Source organism: Mytilus galloprovincialis, chromosome 2, assembly GCF_965363235.1.
Source record: "Mytilus galloprovincialis chromosome 2, xbMytGall1.hap1.1, whole genome shotgun sequence".
Taxonomy (NCBI): domain Eukaryota; kingdom Metazoa; phylum Mollusca; class Bivalvia; order Mytilida; family Mytilidae; genus Mytilus; species Mytilus galloprovincialis.
In genome coordinates, this window is record NC_134839.1 from 25,146,633 (window position 1) to 25,162,124 (window position 15,492).

The 15,492-nt window shown below is 32.1% G+C and overlaps 2 protein-coding genes across 3 annotated transcripts in view; both read right to left on the bottom strand.

Moving 5' to 3' along the window:
• Positions 1-345: 345 nt before the first annotated feature.
• LOC143063224 (uncharacterized) lies at positions 346-4,189 on the bottom strand. 2 transcript variants are annotated; one of them, XM_076235230.1, is made up of 5 exons: positions 4,084-4,189; positions 3,594-3,680; positions 2,827-2,909; positions 1,956-2,027; positions 451-658 (listed from the first exon to the last, which is right to left on the bottom strand). In XM_076235230.1, the coding sequence occupies exons 1-5, from the start codon at positions 4,088-4,090 to the stop codon at positions 527-529; spliced, it is 381 nt and encodes a 126-aa protein (XP_076091345.1). In that variant the 5' UTR covers positions 4,091-4,189; the 3' UTR covers positions 451-526. The 2 variants fall into 2 exon arrangements, with proteins under 2 accessions (XP_076091346.1, XP_076091345.1); XM_076235231.1 differs by lacking the exon at positions 2,827-2,909 and having other exon boundaries at positions 346-658; positions 4,020-4,094.
• Positions 4,190-13,248: 9,059 nt separating this feature from the next.
• The window catches only part of LOC143063222 (uncharacterized), a 228,269-nt gene continuing 226,025 nt past the window's right edge, over positions 13,249-15,492 (bottom strand). Inside the window, exon 10 of the mRNA XM_076235228.1 lies at positions 13,249-13,279. Within this exon, the coding sequence (XP_076091343.1) occupies positions 13,274-13,279 (6 nt within the window). The 3' untranslated portion in view covers positions 13,249-13,273. The remainder of the gene's footprint in view (positions 13,280-15,492) is intronic.

Sequence of the window (15,492 nt, forward strand, 5' to 3'; positions counted from 1 at the left end):
TCTGACTGGTGGCAAAAACGTTTATCAGATTTAGGTATATCTGCCCTGAAATCTGAAACTCAGTTTTTGGGTTGCTGAGTTTGTAATTTTACGGAAATTTGCAGTTTTTTTGCTATTATCTTAGATATTATTATAGTATCTAATATTATGATTATTTTCTTTGAAAGACTCATAAACTCACATTTATTGGTGACATACAGTATAAATGAAGCATTATAATTTAGTTCCATGACCATAACCCATTAGAGTGGGGTTTACAGAATACAGATTAATGGACAAGACAATATAACAAGATCATATAAGAATATAAAACAAATGGGGTGCTTAAATGTAAAGAATTCGACAATAAGTCAACCATAATTTATTAGAGAAGAATTGCCTTTAAATTGAATTGTATTCAAATTGGGTACAGAAATTAAGACACCCCACTCAGATCCGCATACTTTGTTAAAAAAAATACCAGTCAATATGATTTGACATATTTAGTCTGAAAGAACTTTAATGTTAACATTCAAATTGTCAAAAGTTAAAGCCCGAAGTTAACTCCTCCGTCGTTATCCCAAAGATTTGGATTTCTTTGTGGTCCATTAGAATATCCTTGTTGTGAATATCCTTGTGACATTTGAGCCATATTGGGTGCACATCCAGGAGGAGGCGGCTGAAATATAAGATGAATAAACTATAAAATTGATTTACAGAGGTTTTTTTTCAGTTCGTTCTTATTTTGTACTGTTACACCACTTATATATAACTTAATATATATAAAAGGTATAAGGGGGAAAACAATTCTGAGACAAGTGCCTGTGCAAAAAGTATACAGATCGTTTAATTACCATAAGAAACAACTATGTTAAGTTTCATGAAATTTGGATAAGTGGTTCTCAAGTTACGGTTCTAAAAGACAGACAGACAGACGGACAGACGAACGCCGGACATTTGTATACCATAATATGTCCCGTCAAAATTGTGACTGGCGTATACAAACAGGATCATCTGTAATGCTATGGACAGGACCAATGATGAATGCAAGATTGTAAAAAGGCTTGTATGCAGCCTGACGCAATCTAATACTTCGTCGTCTACTGTCGAGCAGTGAGCCAGGATCCCAGGCTAGTTTGTAACTTACCTGATACCTATACCATTTCTATCTATTACAAAATTTAGGTCGAAGATATACACACTTTATTTACGATCGGTTGCATTGTCGCATATCATGACAATTGTAATTGTGAAAATAAGTATAATCAAGAAGAAAAGACAAAATTATTCACGAAACTGACATTTCAATTATCAATGCATCGATTGTATAACGATCCCCACTTAATATATATTAGAGTTGTATGACACTTTGATTTTGGAAGATTTACTCAAAACAATATGCTGAATACCCGCTTTTTCTGATCAACGAAATACAATATGCATTTCTATGTTATGAAGTTTTGAAAGCAAAATTTACCTTACTTTTCTTACAGGTCAACTTCATATATGATAGAAAAAGTTTGTTTAAGAACTGTATAGTCATGATTGGCTCATATCAATCCAGTACTGTGATTCAGGTATCGCAGATCAAATTTATTCGTTCATAGTGTGTTTATTTACGTTTTTTTTTATTTAAGCCTTCCAATTGATATTTTATCGTGTGTTTTTTTATGGTCAGGAATCTGATGTACAGTGGTTGTCGTTTGTTTGTGTGATTTATACGTGTTTCTCGTTTCTCGTTTTTTTTTATATAGATTAGACCGTTGGTTTTCCCGTTTGAATGGTTTTGCACTAGTAATTGTGGGGCCCTTTATAGCTTGTAGTTCGGTGTGAGTCAAAGCTCCGTGTTGAAGGTCGTACATTGACCTACAATGGTTCTTTTATAAATTGTAATTTGGATGGAGAGTTGCTTCATTAGCACTCATACCACATCTTCCTATATCTATCTTCAATATAAAAACACAAATCATTCTTACCGGTATATTGCTAGCTGTAGTGTGTTGAACCATCATTGGGGGACTTTGCTGTGCATACTGTTGAGGTGGTGCCTAATTAAAATAATTAAAAACAAGAATATGTTATGCCCAAAGGTAGTAGCTCCTCCTGTCCTGTGAAGAAGGTTCTTAAAACTCTTTTATTGTGGTAACTGAATACTATTAAATGAGTACCCTTTTCATGTCGTCATTTTTAAAAAGTAGCATATACCTAACGTTAGCGGCACCCGAATCTCACAAACGAATGACACATTTGTTAAATAAATCTCATCAGGTATACTACTCGATGCTTAACTTTTGAGAGGCCAAAACTGTTTCTGGACACAAATTTGTCCTATACTGGAGCTTGCCAACATATATAGGCATAGCATAACATAAACTTTTTTTTCCGACAAAGCAAAACATGTAAGAACATATTATTGAAGAATAGTAAACCACTTAATGTTGCTGGTCATGTGGAGGTGCACCCACCATCCAGATCTAAAAAAAACCAAAAAAAACCAACATAAAATAAAAGGTAATTTTGATTCACAATAAGTACTTATGATTCCTAATTCTCAGGAGTGCCTGCTTATTTAAACGTTTGTAATATCATTGTATTCATTATAAAATGCCGTCAGAGAATATGTTCATTAGTTTCACGTTTCGACAACGTTTAAATTTTTCTTATCGTGTAAGTTTGCCTCATCCTTTAGTTATACAAGTAAATACAATAATCCCTGTCACAGTTTTATACAAACACGATTTCAAATTCATTAACACTTTCCATTAATAGTGCTTATTTAGAACATACATTTTTTCCCATTGAATATTTCTCCTAAGAAAATACGAAATATGGAATACTCTTACTAACATAGGCGTATGGTGGCGGTGGTTGATAAGGCTGCGCAGTCAAAGGCTGTGATGACATTGGTGCTGGTGGAGTTGGCTGAACATCTGTAAAAATATGCACTTTTGCAATAAGTCAGCACATATGATTTGTCATGTTTCCTTTACTCTATTTAGGGAGCTACCATTTGATTTTTAGGGGGGGGGGCTAGGAAGAAATTTGAAAAAAATAGGCAGGACAGGAGTTTTGAGTAAAAAAAAAGGCAGGATGTGACACTTGCAAAAAAAAAGGTCAGGACGACAATTTAGGTAAAAAAAGTCAGGATAAACTTAAAAAAAAAGGCAGGACCGATTAGAGTGAAAAAAAAAAGGCAGGAAAGAGATTACAGCTAAAAAAAAAATGCAGGACAAAATTTTTCATCCTAGCCCCCCCATAAAAATCAAATGGTAGCTCCCTTAATATGATTAAAAAGTTATTCAGTGTAGTAAAAAATTAACAAGACCCTTATTGGTTCGAAAGTGGTTTTTTGTTATGAACCGAAGTAGGAAAAAAGGAAACAAATCCAGGTGAAAACCATTGCAAGATTCTGGAGAGAACATAATTATCATGTTCTCTCATTCGTGTCCATGTCCTTAATTATCGTTTGCACACACAGCATAATTCAACTTCTGGAAATTACCTTTTTTTTGCTTATTTTTAAAACTGCTCACTTTTTTGTGGATAATTATATAATTACCATTCAAACCACACAGAGACTAAGCAAAACTAGAACTACATGTTCATAGACTTACAATATCCAGGAGGTTGTTGGGTATACTGTTGTTGAGGGTATTGCTGCTGTGGATAGCCTCCATTGCCATAGTTCTGTTGAGGATAACCTAAACATCAACAAAAAGAAATAACTGCTAGATAAAAATAAGGCGATGGTTATGCAGTCTGGAAAAACCATTTCATGTTAATATAAAAACAAGAAAATGTCAATAAATGTTACGATACAGTCCATATACAGACAAGAGAATGTGGTATTATTTCCTAGTAGGCTACTCTTCACCATAGACCAAATGAAATGACAACAATAAACGAAAACAAATATAAGTAACATGCAAAAACGACCCAAACAGAGTAACATGATTATGACTTGGGACAGGCACATACATACATAATGTGGTCGGGTTAAACATTGATGACAGACTACACTAGCTATTCCCTATGCTCACTTGTCTATTATTCAATTTAACTTGGTCGCACATAGGAATAGGAACATGATAACATGGATCTTACCCGACATTTTGGATTTCGTTACGTATTGACTACAATTGAAAATAGATCAATACTCTTTTCACCCGTGAACAAAACAATATTCATATGACCGTTATTATAAATGACCAGGTCAATCAATATTTAAATGGACATTGGTCAATATGTACGACCATTCAGAAGAAACTCGTGTTTAAGCTTGTTCCAGAATATCGTTTGCTTTAACTTATTTATCCTTATTTCAACACAATAACGTTGGAACCTTTGGTACAGCGAATGTGTTCGTTTTAGAGCCACAAGACTGCATATTAGTTTTATAACGTATAACTTCACTTTCTTATTAAATTTTCAACGTATTTATACTGATATTTTTTTTTATATAAAAATACCCTCCAGTGGCGGATCCAGAAATTTTCATAAGTGGGGGCCCACTGACTGACCTAAGAGGGGGCCCGCTCCAGTCACGCTTCAGTGATTCCCTATATAAGCAACCAAATTTTTTCCCAAAAAGGGGGGGCCCGGGCCCCCTGGGCCCCCCCTCTAAATCCGCCTCTGCCCTCGAGGTTATATGTTTTAGGACTAACATAATATAAACCGTTTCTTTTTTTAAACATATTTAAATGACGATGTATTGTTTAGGGTACAGGTTTATCTTATTCAACTGTAGTGCTATACTATTCCTCCGTGTGTTTTACGGCTGTAGTGCTATACTATTCCTCTGTGTGTTTTACGGCTGTAGTGCTATACTATTCCTCCGTGTGTTTTACGGCTTGGTGTTATGTTGATTAACGGTGAAATATAATATGTATATTCAGACGATAACATTGATATATTCTGCTTTGTAATAAACCGACAGTCTGCACTTTTGCGTGCGCAAGTTCACAAGTTTTGCAGAGTTACTTAATATTCTACCATTAAACTATTCTGGACACATAGCTATCAGACCGTTGTTCTTATTTTCTTTAACAACGTGTCCAAGAAGCAGTAAATGTAAGATTTATTAAAGTCAGACTCTTAACATAAATCCCGCACATTGCTATATTTACAATAGCACTGATTTGGCGTTGCAACACAAATAATGGCGTAATTAAGTGATTTTATTAACCAACTAAGTACATTATTGCCAAAAATGACTATTTATTAAAAAATACATATTTTCTATAATGGCCCTGTTTTTCTGTAATGGCCCTGTTTTTTTCTGTAATGGCCCTGTTTTTCTGTAATGGGCCTGTTTTTTTTCTGTAATGGCCCTGTTTTTCTGTAATGAGCCTGTTTTTTTCTGTAATGGCCCTGTTTTTCTGTAATGGCCCTGTATTAATGCCCAGTTTATCTGTATTAAGCCCAGTAAGGGTTTTTAATAAAGTTAATAAAATTAAGTTGTAAAGAGTATAATACCTTTTTGTATTTTGTTTAATTTAGTAACCAGTAACAAACATTAAAGTGTTATCAAGAGCCATATAAAGGGATCACTGTTCATCCTGTTTTTCAACACATAACTTCTTTCAACTTAATATCTTTGATATTTGGTATATTTAAAGCTTTATCATGGTGAAGTACAAATTATTTTTTTCAAACTAAACTGTCATTAAAAGAGTACAGTTGGTTAATAAATGTATTAAGAAATGGGTGTTTTTATAATGGCCCTGTTATATGTCCTCGGTCAGTAATAATGGCCTCGGATGTCTGTTATGGCCCTCGGCGTTGCCTCGGGCCTTTACAGACTTCCTCGGCCATTATTACAGACCTTGGACATATAACAGGGCCCTTATAAAAACACCCATTCATTAATACTATAAGGACGCTTTGGCCATGGATCCATCTATTTTCTCAACCCTCTATCCCACCCCTGTTTTCGTTTGGATGGTTACTTTTATATTTCAACTTATTTTCACTTACTAGTATTTAATTTGTTCAGACAGAGATGTTCACCTTACAATCATTAAACGTTTAAAATATAGATGACCTACTGTATAGAGTATCTATAATTAACAAACGTAATCAGGAAAACTTAAGATTTACCAATAAAACATGAAAAAGAGGTCATGGTCAGATGATAATTGGCAGACAGACATATACACCTTTTCATAATTCCAAACATTAAATATAGTCGACCTATTGCTTATAGTATTAGAAAACAGATAAACAACCCTTCTACACTTAGCAATGAACCGTACAAGTTAGGTCAAATGAACATGTCAGACTGACATGTACATTGCAAAATGTTATTATACACAAAATATAGTTTCCGGGGTGCGGAAGTTTCTCGTTGCATTGAAGAAGCATTGGTTGCCTTCGGCTGTTGTCAGCTCTATGGTCAGGTTGTTGTGTCTTTGACACATTACACATTTCCATCCTCAATTTTACCTATTGCATACAGTATTAGAAAAATAGATCAAATCACAAAAACTAATCTTAAACCACTGAACCATGAAAATGAGGTCAAAGTCACATGACACCTGTTACTTGGACATGTACACCATACAATCATTCCATACACTAACTATAGTAGACATATTCCATATAGTATCTGAGATATGGACTTGACCACGAAACTTTAACCTTTTTCACTGATTAATTTTAGTTTAAACATATTTATTTATAATGGATTGGGAAACAAGTTTTGCAACTTATATTAATCCTTTTCCACTTTGCGGGTACAGTGCAGCCTTGTAGCGGCATTAGCCTGCTCTTTTTCGCAATCTACAAGGGTGTCTTAAACGTGCAAGAGATATGGCTCTCTCTTAACACGGGTCAGCCATTTATCGTCCACTTCCGACGGACTACGTATCATCGTTTCCTCGAGACCATACACTGATTAATGAGGTCGAGGTCAAGTGAAAACTGTTTGACGGGCATAAGTACCTTGCAAGTTATGAATATACCAAATATATTGATCCTATCGGTCATAATAAGAGTCTCAGAGAAATTAAGAATAATAAAATTTTTATCTATTTTCAAGTAGTCACTGAACCATGAAAATGAGGTCAAGGACAATGGACAAACACAAACTTCTTAACAAAAGGCATCTATATATACAAAGTATGAAATAATCAGGTATTATACCTTCCAAAACATTAAGTTTGTAGTCGCCGCTGACGCCACCGGATCACTTTACCTATACCAAGCTTTCTGAGACAGAAGTCGCAAGCTCGACAAAAATGATTTCTGTTTAATACATTTAAAATGTACTGTACCTGATTTTGACTTTCAACATTAAAAAGAATAATAAGTCTGATTTCTTTTCTTAATTTCACGATTGTAACTAAATTACAACTTGCATAATTTTTAAACAAACACATGCATACATAGTTAGCATACATATGTAGACAATTAAACCAGTTCTCACAGAAAAAAAACCCCAAAATCAAGGTAAATAAAATAGAACATTTGCATGATTTGGAGTATAATTAGTACACTAATATTATTGGCTAATGAAAGTACCACCATGCGAGCAGAATACTTACAGTTTAATTATTGCTGCCAAACAAAACAAGCGATGTTAAACATGATTTAAATGATTAAGGAGATTGAAATATTCAACACATTATGTATTCGTTTATTATACAGAATAATTGCATATAATTACTGGTGAATACCAGCATAAAAATCAGCAAAACTGATTCCACTCGGATTTAAAAAAATAAAATACATTTAATAAAGGGGAACAACTCTTTGGTTGGTTTTCAACTAAATGCATCTTTCTTGGGACAGTTGTTTTAAAGGTTTATGAACTATATATATATGATAAGTTTAAAATGTCACCGTGGTTAGCGAATAATAAATAGTTAGATTACCATGAAGAGGGGGCCATATACAATATGTTTAGTATTAAAGGCAAATATTTAATGAGTCGATTCATATATAAAGGTAGAGATTTTCTGCTTTCAGTTAAAGTATGTAATGGTTTATATGAGCAAAAGTCTGACCAAAATCCATACAACATGGTCCCAACTAATTCAACATTATGAGTAACTATATATGTTAGCCTTTCATCTATTCGTTTGTTCAAAGGAGTATAACACACATGCCTTTAAAAAAATATAAAGAGTTTGATGTTATCATTACTGGTTCATGTAATAAGTTAGAGTTATCTTCCGTTGAACAGAAATTTGGTTTAAAGAGGGGCGAAAGATACCAGAGGGACAGCCAAACTTATAGATCGCAAATAAACTGACAATGCCATGGCTAAAACATGATTACATTCATACATTATATATCATTAATAGTTCTCTAAAATTAGATATGATGTAACTCAATGTATATTAGTCTAGTCAATCTAGCATAAATTTTACCCTAACCCGAAAGTAATAGTAGAGGGGGAGGACCAGTGGGGAGGACAGGGGTAAGGGAGACAGGGAGAAAGGGGGTAGGAGAAAGGAGAAAGGGGGCGGGAGAAAGGAGAGGAAGGCTGGGAGAAAGGAGAAAAAATAAAATATCTCTCCTTTTAAAATTTTTTCTAATATTTCAAGAAAAAATATCTCAAAAGGAGATGTTTTATTCTAATGGGAGAAAGGAGAACGGGGGTAGGAGAAAGGAGAAGAGGAGTGGGAGAAGGGAGAAGGGTACCCCCCCTGTCCTCCCCCTCATAGTAAAAGAAGATTTTTAAGTTTTAATCTTTAGCATTATACCCCAAATATACACAGAAAAAAAGTCCCATAAAATCTTACTTGAGGAAGACTAATAAAAAAAAACACCATTTAAACTTCCTATGGAGATTTGTATTGAAAAGGGAGATAACTCTTGCAAAAATGGCAGAAACATCAATTAAAATTGATATAAAATAATCACTTTACCGCTTCTATTCATCAGAATGTATTGATTCTTGATTTTTCAGCGGCCTTTAGAGTATAACAAACAACTTTAAAGGTGTTTTCATATCTTTTCTCAATCTATAATCTAGATTTCGTAATTCATTAGTTGACCATTTATTGATTTTTCAACATGTCAAGGTAAAGAATCAAATTTAATAAAAAGATAATGAAGCATGTGTTCTCTTTTTAGACAATGTAATATACAGAAATAAATAATACCAATTTTTCACATTATTTTTTCAAAATGGTCACAAAGCTTGAAATGTGCAATTTCTTCAATGAAAAATGCACAAAAAAAAAATAAAACTTCTTAAAACTCTTCCGTTTTGTACATTTCATGAGCAGGAGATTGTATAATACCAACTAATAACCCCATTCAAAGTATCATGCTTTACATAAATTTCAAGGAAATCAACCAAAAACTGACCAAAAAAGACTCATTTTTGCGGGGTATATCTCCCCTTCCAATGTTAATTTCCGTAGGAAATTAAAAATGCTGATTTTGAGTTTTCCTCAAGTTAGATTTTATGGGACATTTTTCTGTGCATATGGGTGTTATTTATAATGCTATAGATTAGACCTAAAACATTTTCTGTTGCAATTAGTTTGAGGTTAAATCTAAGTTTGACCGGACTTTATTTATTTTCAAATTATATAATAAAATATAATTAAGAGTTCCAAATAGTTTTTCTTTCATTTGTCACAAACTAATATAGATCTACATCTAGTCTATTACTTTTATCTACACAATGTAACGTAATGAAATATATAAGTTATTAGTTAATAAAATAGAATATTATCTAATAAAAGGAGTCCACTTCATAAACAGCAAATGTATATATAGCAATCAGAAAATTAGTTTATACAGAATAACAAACAAACATACCATAAAATTCTTCAAACAAAAATCCAAAATGGCATTTTTTATTATTACAATGTCTACAATTTACAATTTTACAATTACAAAACTCATAAATCTAAAACAAACTGACAACGCCATGGCTAAAAATGAAAAAGACAAACAGAAAAACAATAGTACACATGACACAACATAGAAAACTAAAGAATAAACAACACGAACCCCACCAAAAACTAGGGGTGATCTCAGGTGCTCCGGAAGGGTAAGCAGATCCTGCTACACATGTGGCACCCGTTTTGTAAAACCCGTAAAAATTGCATGTCCGGCGTAACATTTCAAATTAAATAAAATGATTTTTTTTATGTTCCGTTGTAATTTTGCACATAAAATCTGCGAATATATTTATATTATAACATCATACCCGTTTTTTTGGTATTGGCTGAAATTTGAAGCAAGCCTTCAACGAAATATTCAGCAGAGGAACCTGTCTTAATGTGTTATGAGGAAAGTTTATCAACATTTCAGTTTTATCATTATTCCTATAAAGTCATAAATCATATTAAAACTAGACTCAATAGAAAGTTCTGAAAAAGATAAACATTTCCAAAGTTTCAAATGTAAAAAAAAAAAACTTTTTCTCGAAGCAGAATTTAAAAAAATTGAATGTCTAGCCACCATGTCTTGAACCAAAAGTACTTTTTGTCCATTCCTTAGGTGAAACATGTTGTATAAATACTAAATGTGCATTTATAAAACAAAAGTAACATATTTATAAGATACAAACTAGAAGTTCATACAAATGGCTAAATGAGTCGGGTGTTTTCGCAAACATGATGACCTTACAATTTTCTTCGGAAAGCATTCCCTATGTCTAGCCATTAGGGCGTCATTTTGACGTTTCTGCACAGTGGCGTCTTTTATACAACTACACACTATTTACGAACTGTTTAGGCAAATAAAATGATGCCGGGAAATGTTCATTCCAAAATGGTCTGCTGAATCAAAATAACACTCAGATTAGAAAAACACACAACTTGCATCGGAACTAAACACATTTATTCAAAAACCAGTTGTTGGCATGAAACGGGTTATGTTCTTCTCATATATGTTATGATGGTATGATACTAAACTCCTAACGGGAAGGATTGTGTCTGATGTTCATATGATGAAATCATAATCTTTCAGTCAGTTTAATTGAAGTCTGGAGCTGGCATGTCAGTTAACTGCTAGTAGTCTGTTGTTATTTATGTATTATTGTCATTTTGTTTATTTTCTTTGGTTACATCTTCTGACATCAGACTCGGACTTCTCTTGAACTGAATTTTAATGTGCGTATTGTTATGCGTTTACTTTTCTACATTGGCTAGAGGTATAGGGGGAGGTTTGAGATCTCACAAACATGTCTCTATTAAAAGATAGAAAAATAGTCTAAAAACTCGCACAGACACATACAAATATTGAACAAAAGTGAGTTCAATCAAAAAAAAAAAAAAACCCATTTCAACTAAAATCCTTATAAAAAGATATACTGCTGAATTATTATATGACTGATTTTTATGAAATAAATTCCATAAGTGGTTATGTTCAATTTGTCAAAAAAAATGTTCAGCAATATGTTTATTTTCATGTGTCCCTCCGGAAGCAAGATTTTTTTAAAGGTTGCTATGTATCCTATCTAAAATAAAATTGAAAAAAATTGCATTTGTTTTCATCTCATTACAGATCAGAAAATAAAAACGATCCTTAATACCTAATTGCCTTATACATGATAAATTTTGAAACATTTTTTCAGCTTATTGTATTTATTTGATAAAAGTCGACTGAGTAGGTTCTCCGCTCTTGATAACAAAATGTCAAAGTTAGTATATGGCGTCACATTTGTCAATTATGGGCGTTTTTCAATAAAAGCGTTCCTTTCAGACCTAAAAAAAATGGAAAATCAACTAGTCTAAAATTTATTTTCAAGAGTTATTTTGAATACCTCTATTATATACCTGTTTGTAAACAAAAAGTGCAATCTTAAATACTCTTTAAAATAATATTATTTTCATAATTTGTGTACTGTTTCGTAGGGGACTTTTGTCCCCTACGAAATTGCTTCTAAACACACATATTTTTTCAATTTTAAATGTTTCCTATAGACATTCCAGTTTGTTTACTTTATATACTAGAAAAATCTCATTTTTTTTCTGAATTGGTGAACCATTTTTTATCGATAAAGATTAGACAGTACTTAACATATGAAGGTACAACTCATGTTACGTAGTGGACATTTTGATGCGTTTCGTAGTTGACAAAACCGTTTCGTAGTGGACAAAAAGTTTCGTAGTTGACATCAATCCTATTCTATGTTAATAAAAACATAATAAAAATTACATGAAACTAACCTTTGTTATTTGCTTTGCACGAATATAATTGAAAAAAGAGTAAAAAAAGACTGCGTGGTAGTGGTAGTGTCCACTACGAAACGTTTTTCTCCCAACCTTGTTTCGTAGGGGACCGTTTCGTAGGGGACGTATTCACATATTTTATTTTTTTCTCACAACCCCTATATTGCAATAGTAACAAGACTGACTGTATTCATCAAAGCGTTATTGAGCTGTACACTGATATTTTTTTTATAATTTTAAAACCAGTTACTGAAAGAGATTTGACCCGTTTCGTAGTGGACATTTACAAAAATACGGTATCACTCTGGTCCATTTGATGTGCTCAATTTTTCTTACCAACAGTTTAATTGCCGTTATAAAAGCATCACTTCTTTTGTAAGACTCTAATGTTTATATCTCTTGCAAACAAAAAATTACATTGATTTTATAAAACTGTTTATAAGCAAGTTTTAATGACTTCGTTTCGTAGTGGACATTGTGTTAGGGACACACCTTCTAAAATAAAAATCCTATGTTAAAAGCTGTTTATTAAAATATGTTGGCTCTAAACATACTTTTGAATTATTAAAGAACTTATATTAAGTAATAAAAATTAATATTTATTTCTACATTTTTTTACGATATTTTAGAGTATGAATGTTGAACATGCGGTCTAGGGACATGCCATTTTGGTTGTTTTGGACCATTCAGGAATCAATATCTTACCAATCCCTCTAAAAAATAAACTGTTTCTTTGCTTAAAAATGTTATATCTAATTCAATAAAAAATAGTTGTTGTCATACATATGGAAGCGCATATGGTACACCCCTTGTAATGTTATTTTGTTGCTAATAAGTCGGAATTAATTATTAGTTATGTTGTGTGTTATAAGCTGGAATCTAATCATCATGTGGAGTCAACTTGTCGGAATGATGAAGAAATAATTGCATTACAATTTCGACTTGCTAATATAAATGTAATGACATAGTAATAAGAAGTCGACATGGTGAATTACCGTTTGTGGTAAATAATCCAAATCCATTAGGGACCGTTCAATATTTATCAGATGGATGGGCCGGTGCAAAATGGGGAGGGGCAAGCACTTTTTTTGTGGAAATATTTGGATGGGCGAGAACTTTTTTTAATATATATAGTGGATGGGCTAGAACTTATTTTATTTGAAAAAAATTTGCTTTCAATTTTATCGGTGTGGAGGAAATTCCTTTTGCAGGCACAAAAAACATAAGGGACAAGGTCTCAACAATAATTTTCAGTTTAGGCCAAATCCAGATAGTCATCTTTAAATTGTTTTATAACTTTTTCAAATCAACATGGATTTTCATAAAACTTTACAATTATTTCATTTATATATTGATCTTATAAAATACCAGGTTGTTTGGTAGTTTGGTTTATTGCTGTCATTCTATGAATTTAATAAATAGGTTAAAAAAAAGCTAAAATTTTCAGTTTTGGCTAAATCCAGATAGTCATCTTCAATTTTTTTTATAACTTTTTCAAATCAACATGGATTTTCATAAAACTCTACAATTATTTCATTTATATATTGATCTTACAGAATACCAGGTTGTTTGGTAGTTTGGTGAACTGCTGTCATTCTATGGATTTAATAAATAGGTTAAAAAAAAGCTAAAATTTTCAGTTTTGGCTAAATCCAGATAGTCATCTTTAATTTTTTTCATAACTTTTTCAGATCAACTGGCATTTTCATAAAACTCTACAATTATTTCATTTATATATTGATCTTATAAAATACCAGGTTGTTTGGTAGTTTGGTTTATTGCTGTCATTCTATGGATTTAATAAATAGGTTAAAAAAAGCTAAAATTTTCAGTTTTGGCTAAATCCAGATAGTCATCTTTAATTTTTTTTATAACTTTTTCAAATCAACATGGATTTTCATAAATCTCTACAATTATTTCATTTATATATTGATCTTACAGAATACCAGGGTGTTTGGTAGTTTGGTGAATTGCTGTCATTCTATGGATTTAATAGAAAGGTTAAAAAAGCTAAAATTTTCAGTCTAGGCTAAATCCAGAAAGTCATCTTTAATTTTTTTTATAACTTTTTCAAATTAACATGGATTTCCATGAAACTCTATAGTTATTTCATTTATATATTGATCTTACAGAATACCAGGTTGTTTGGTAGTTTGGTGAATTGGTGTCATTCTTATGGATTTAATAAAAAGGTTAAAAAAAGCTTAAATTTTCAGTTTAGGCCAAATCATTTGATAGTCATCTTTAAACTTCTTTATTACTTTTTCAAATCAATTTAGATCTTCATATAACTCTACAGCTATCTCATTTATATATTAATCTTACAGAATGCCAGGTTGTTTGGTGTTTTACTGTCAAATGTACGGAATTAATTAATAGGTGAAAAAGGGTGCATTAAAGTCAAAAATATGTCTGCCTAAATTGCTTAAAAAGACCATAATTTCTTTTTTGAAAGATTAGATAAAGGGACATTGGTATTTGAACTATATTTAACATGCTGTGTTATTAAGACAATAATTAGTAATTCAGCATATGATAATATTTTTACTAGTCCAAGAGCTATTGTCCCTTAGTTTAAATTATTTCCTTTATTTTAAATCAATATTTATCTGAGGCTGCAAATATAAAATCAAATATATACATGTATATTCATGCTGGTTTTAAAAACAATAAAATGTATGGTTCTGATACACACTTAAATATTTATATATAAGTGGAATTATCTAGCACATTTTAAATTTTGTATTTACACCAAAGTCTATTCTTTGATTTCAAGACATAAACCTGCAAACTTTCAAATAGAAAAAGAACTTTAATATTTTTTTATTGTTTTAAGCTTTAGAGGGGCAAGGACTTTTTTTAAAGATTTTTATAGATGGGCGAGGCCTTTTTTTTCAGAATTTAAAAGGATGGGCATTAACTTTTTTAATGTATCAATATTAAGAATGCACCGGCCCATCCATCTGATAAATATTGAACGGTCCCTTACCTTGGGTTCGGATCCATCAAGTTTACAAACATAAAGTTTACTTTCGAGCAAATGACCAAGGAGTAACTTACCACCAGGAATAAAGCAACCAATATCGCAAATCACCCCATTACCTAATTTCGTTGTCTGGAAGGAATGAGTCAATGATAACTTTCTCTGACCAGAACCTGACATTGATCAATATTTAGAATAAGCATTGGGACAGGGACAGTGTCTATCGTTATAGTACCAAAGTCTACGATAATTTCCTTTATGTTCGACTCTGAATCTGAAGGATGATATGTTAGTATCGGAACACGAGCATCTTGCATGTCTCTAATTTCAAATTCTTTTCGGTGAATTTTTGCATCTAGAAATTTTACCACCTGGAATAAATGGATTTTT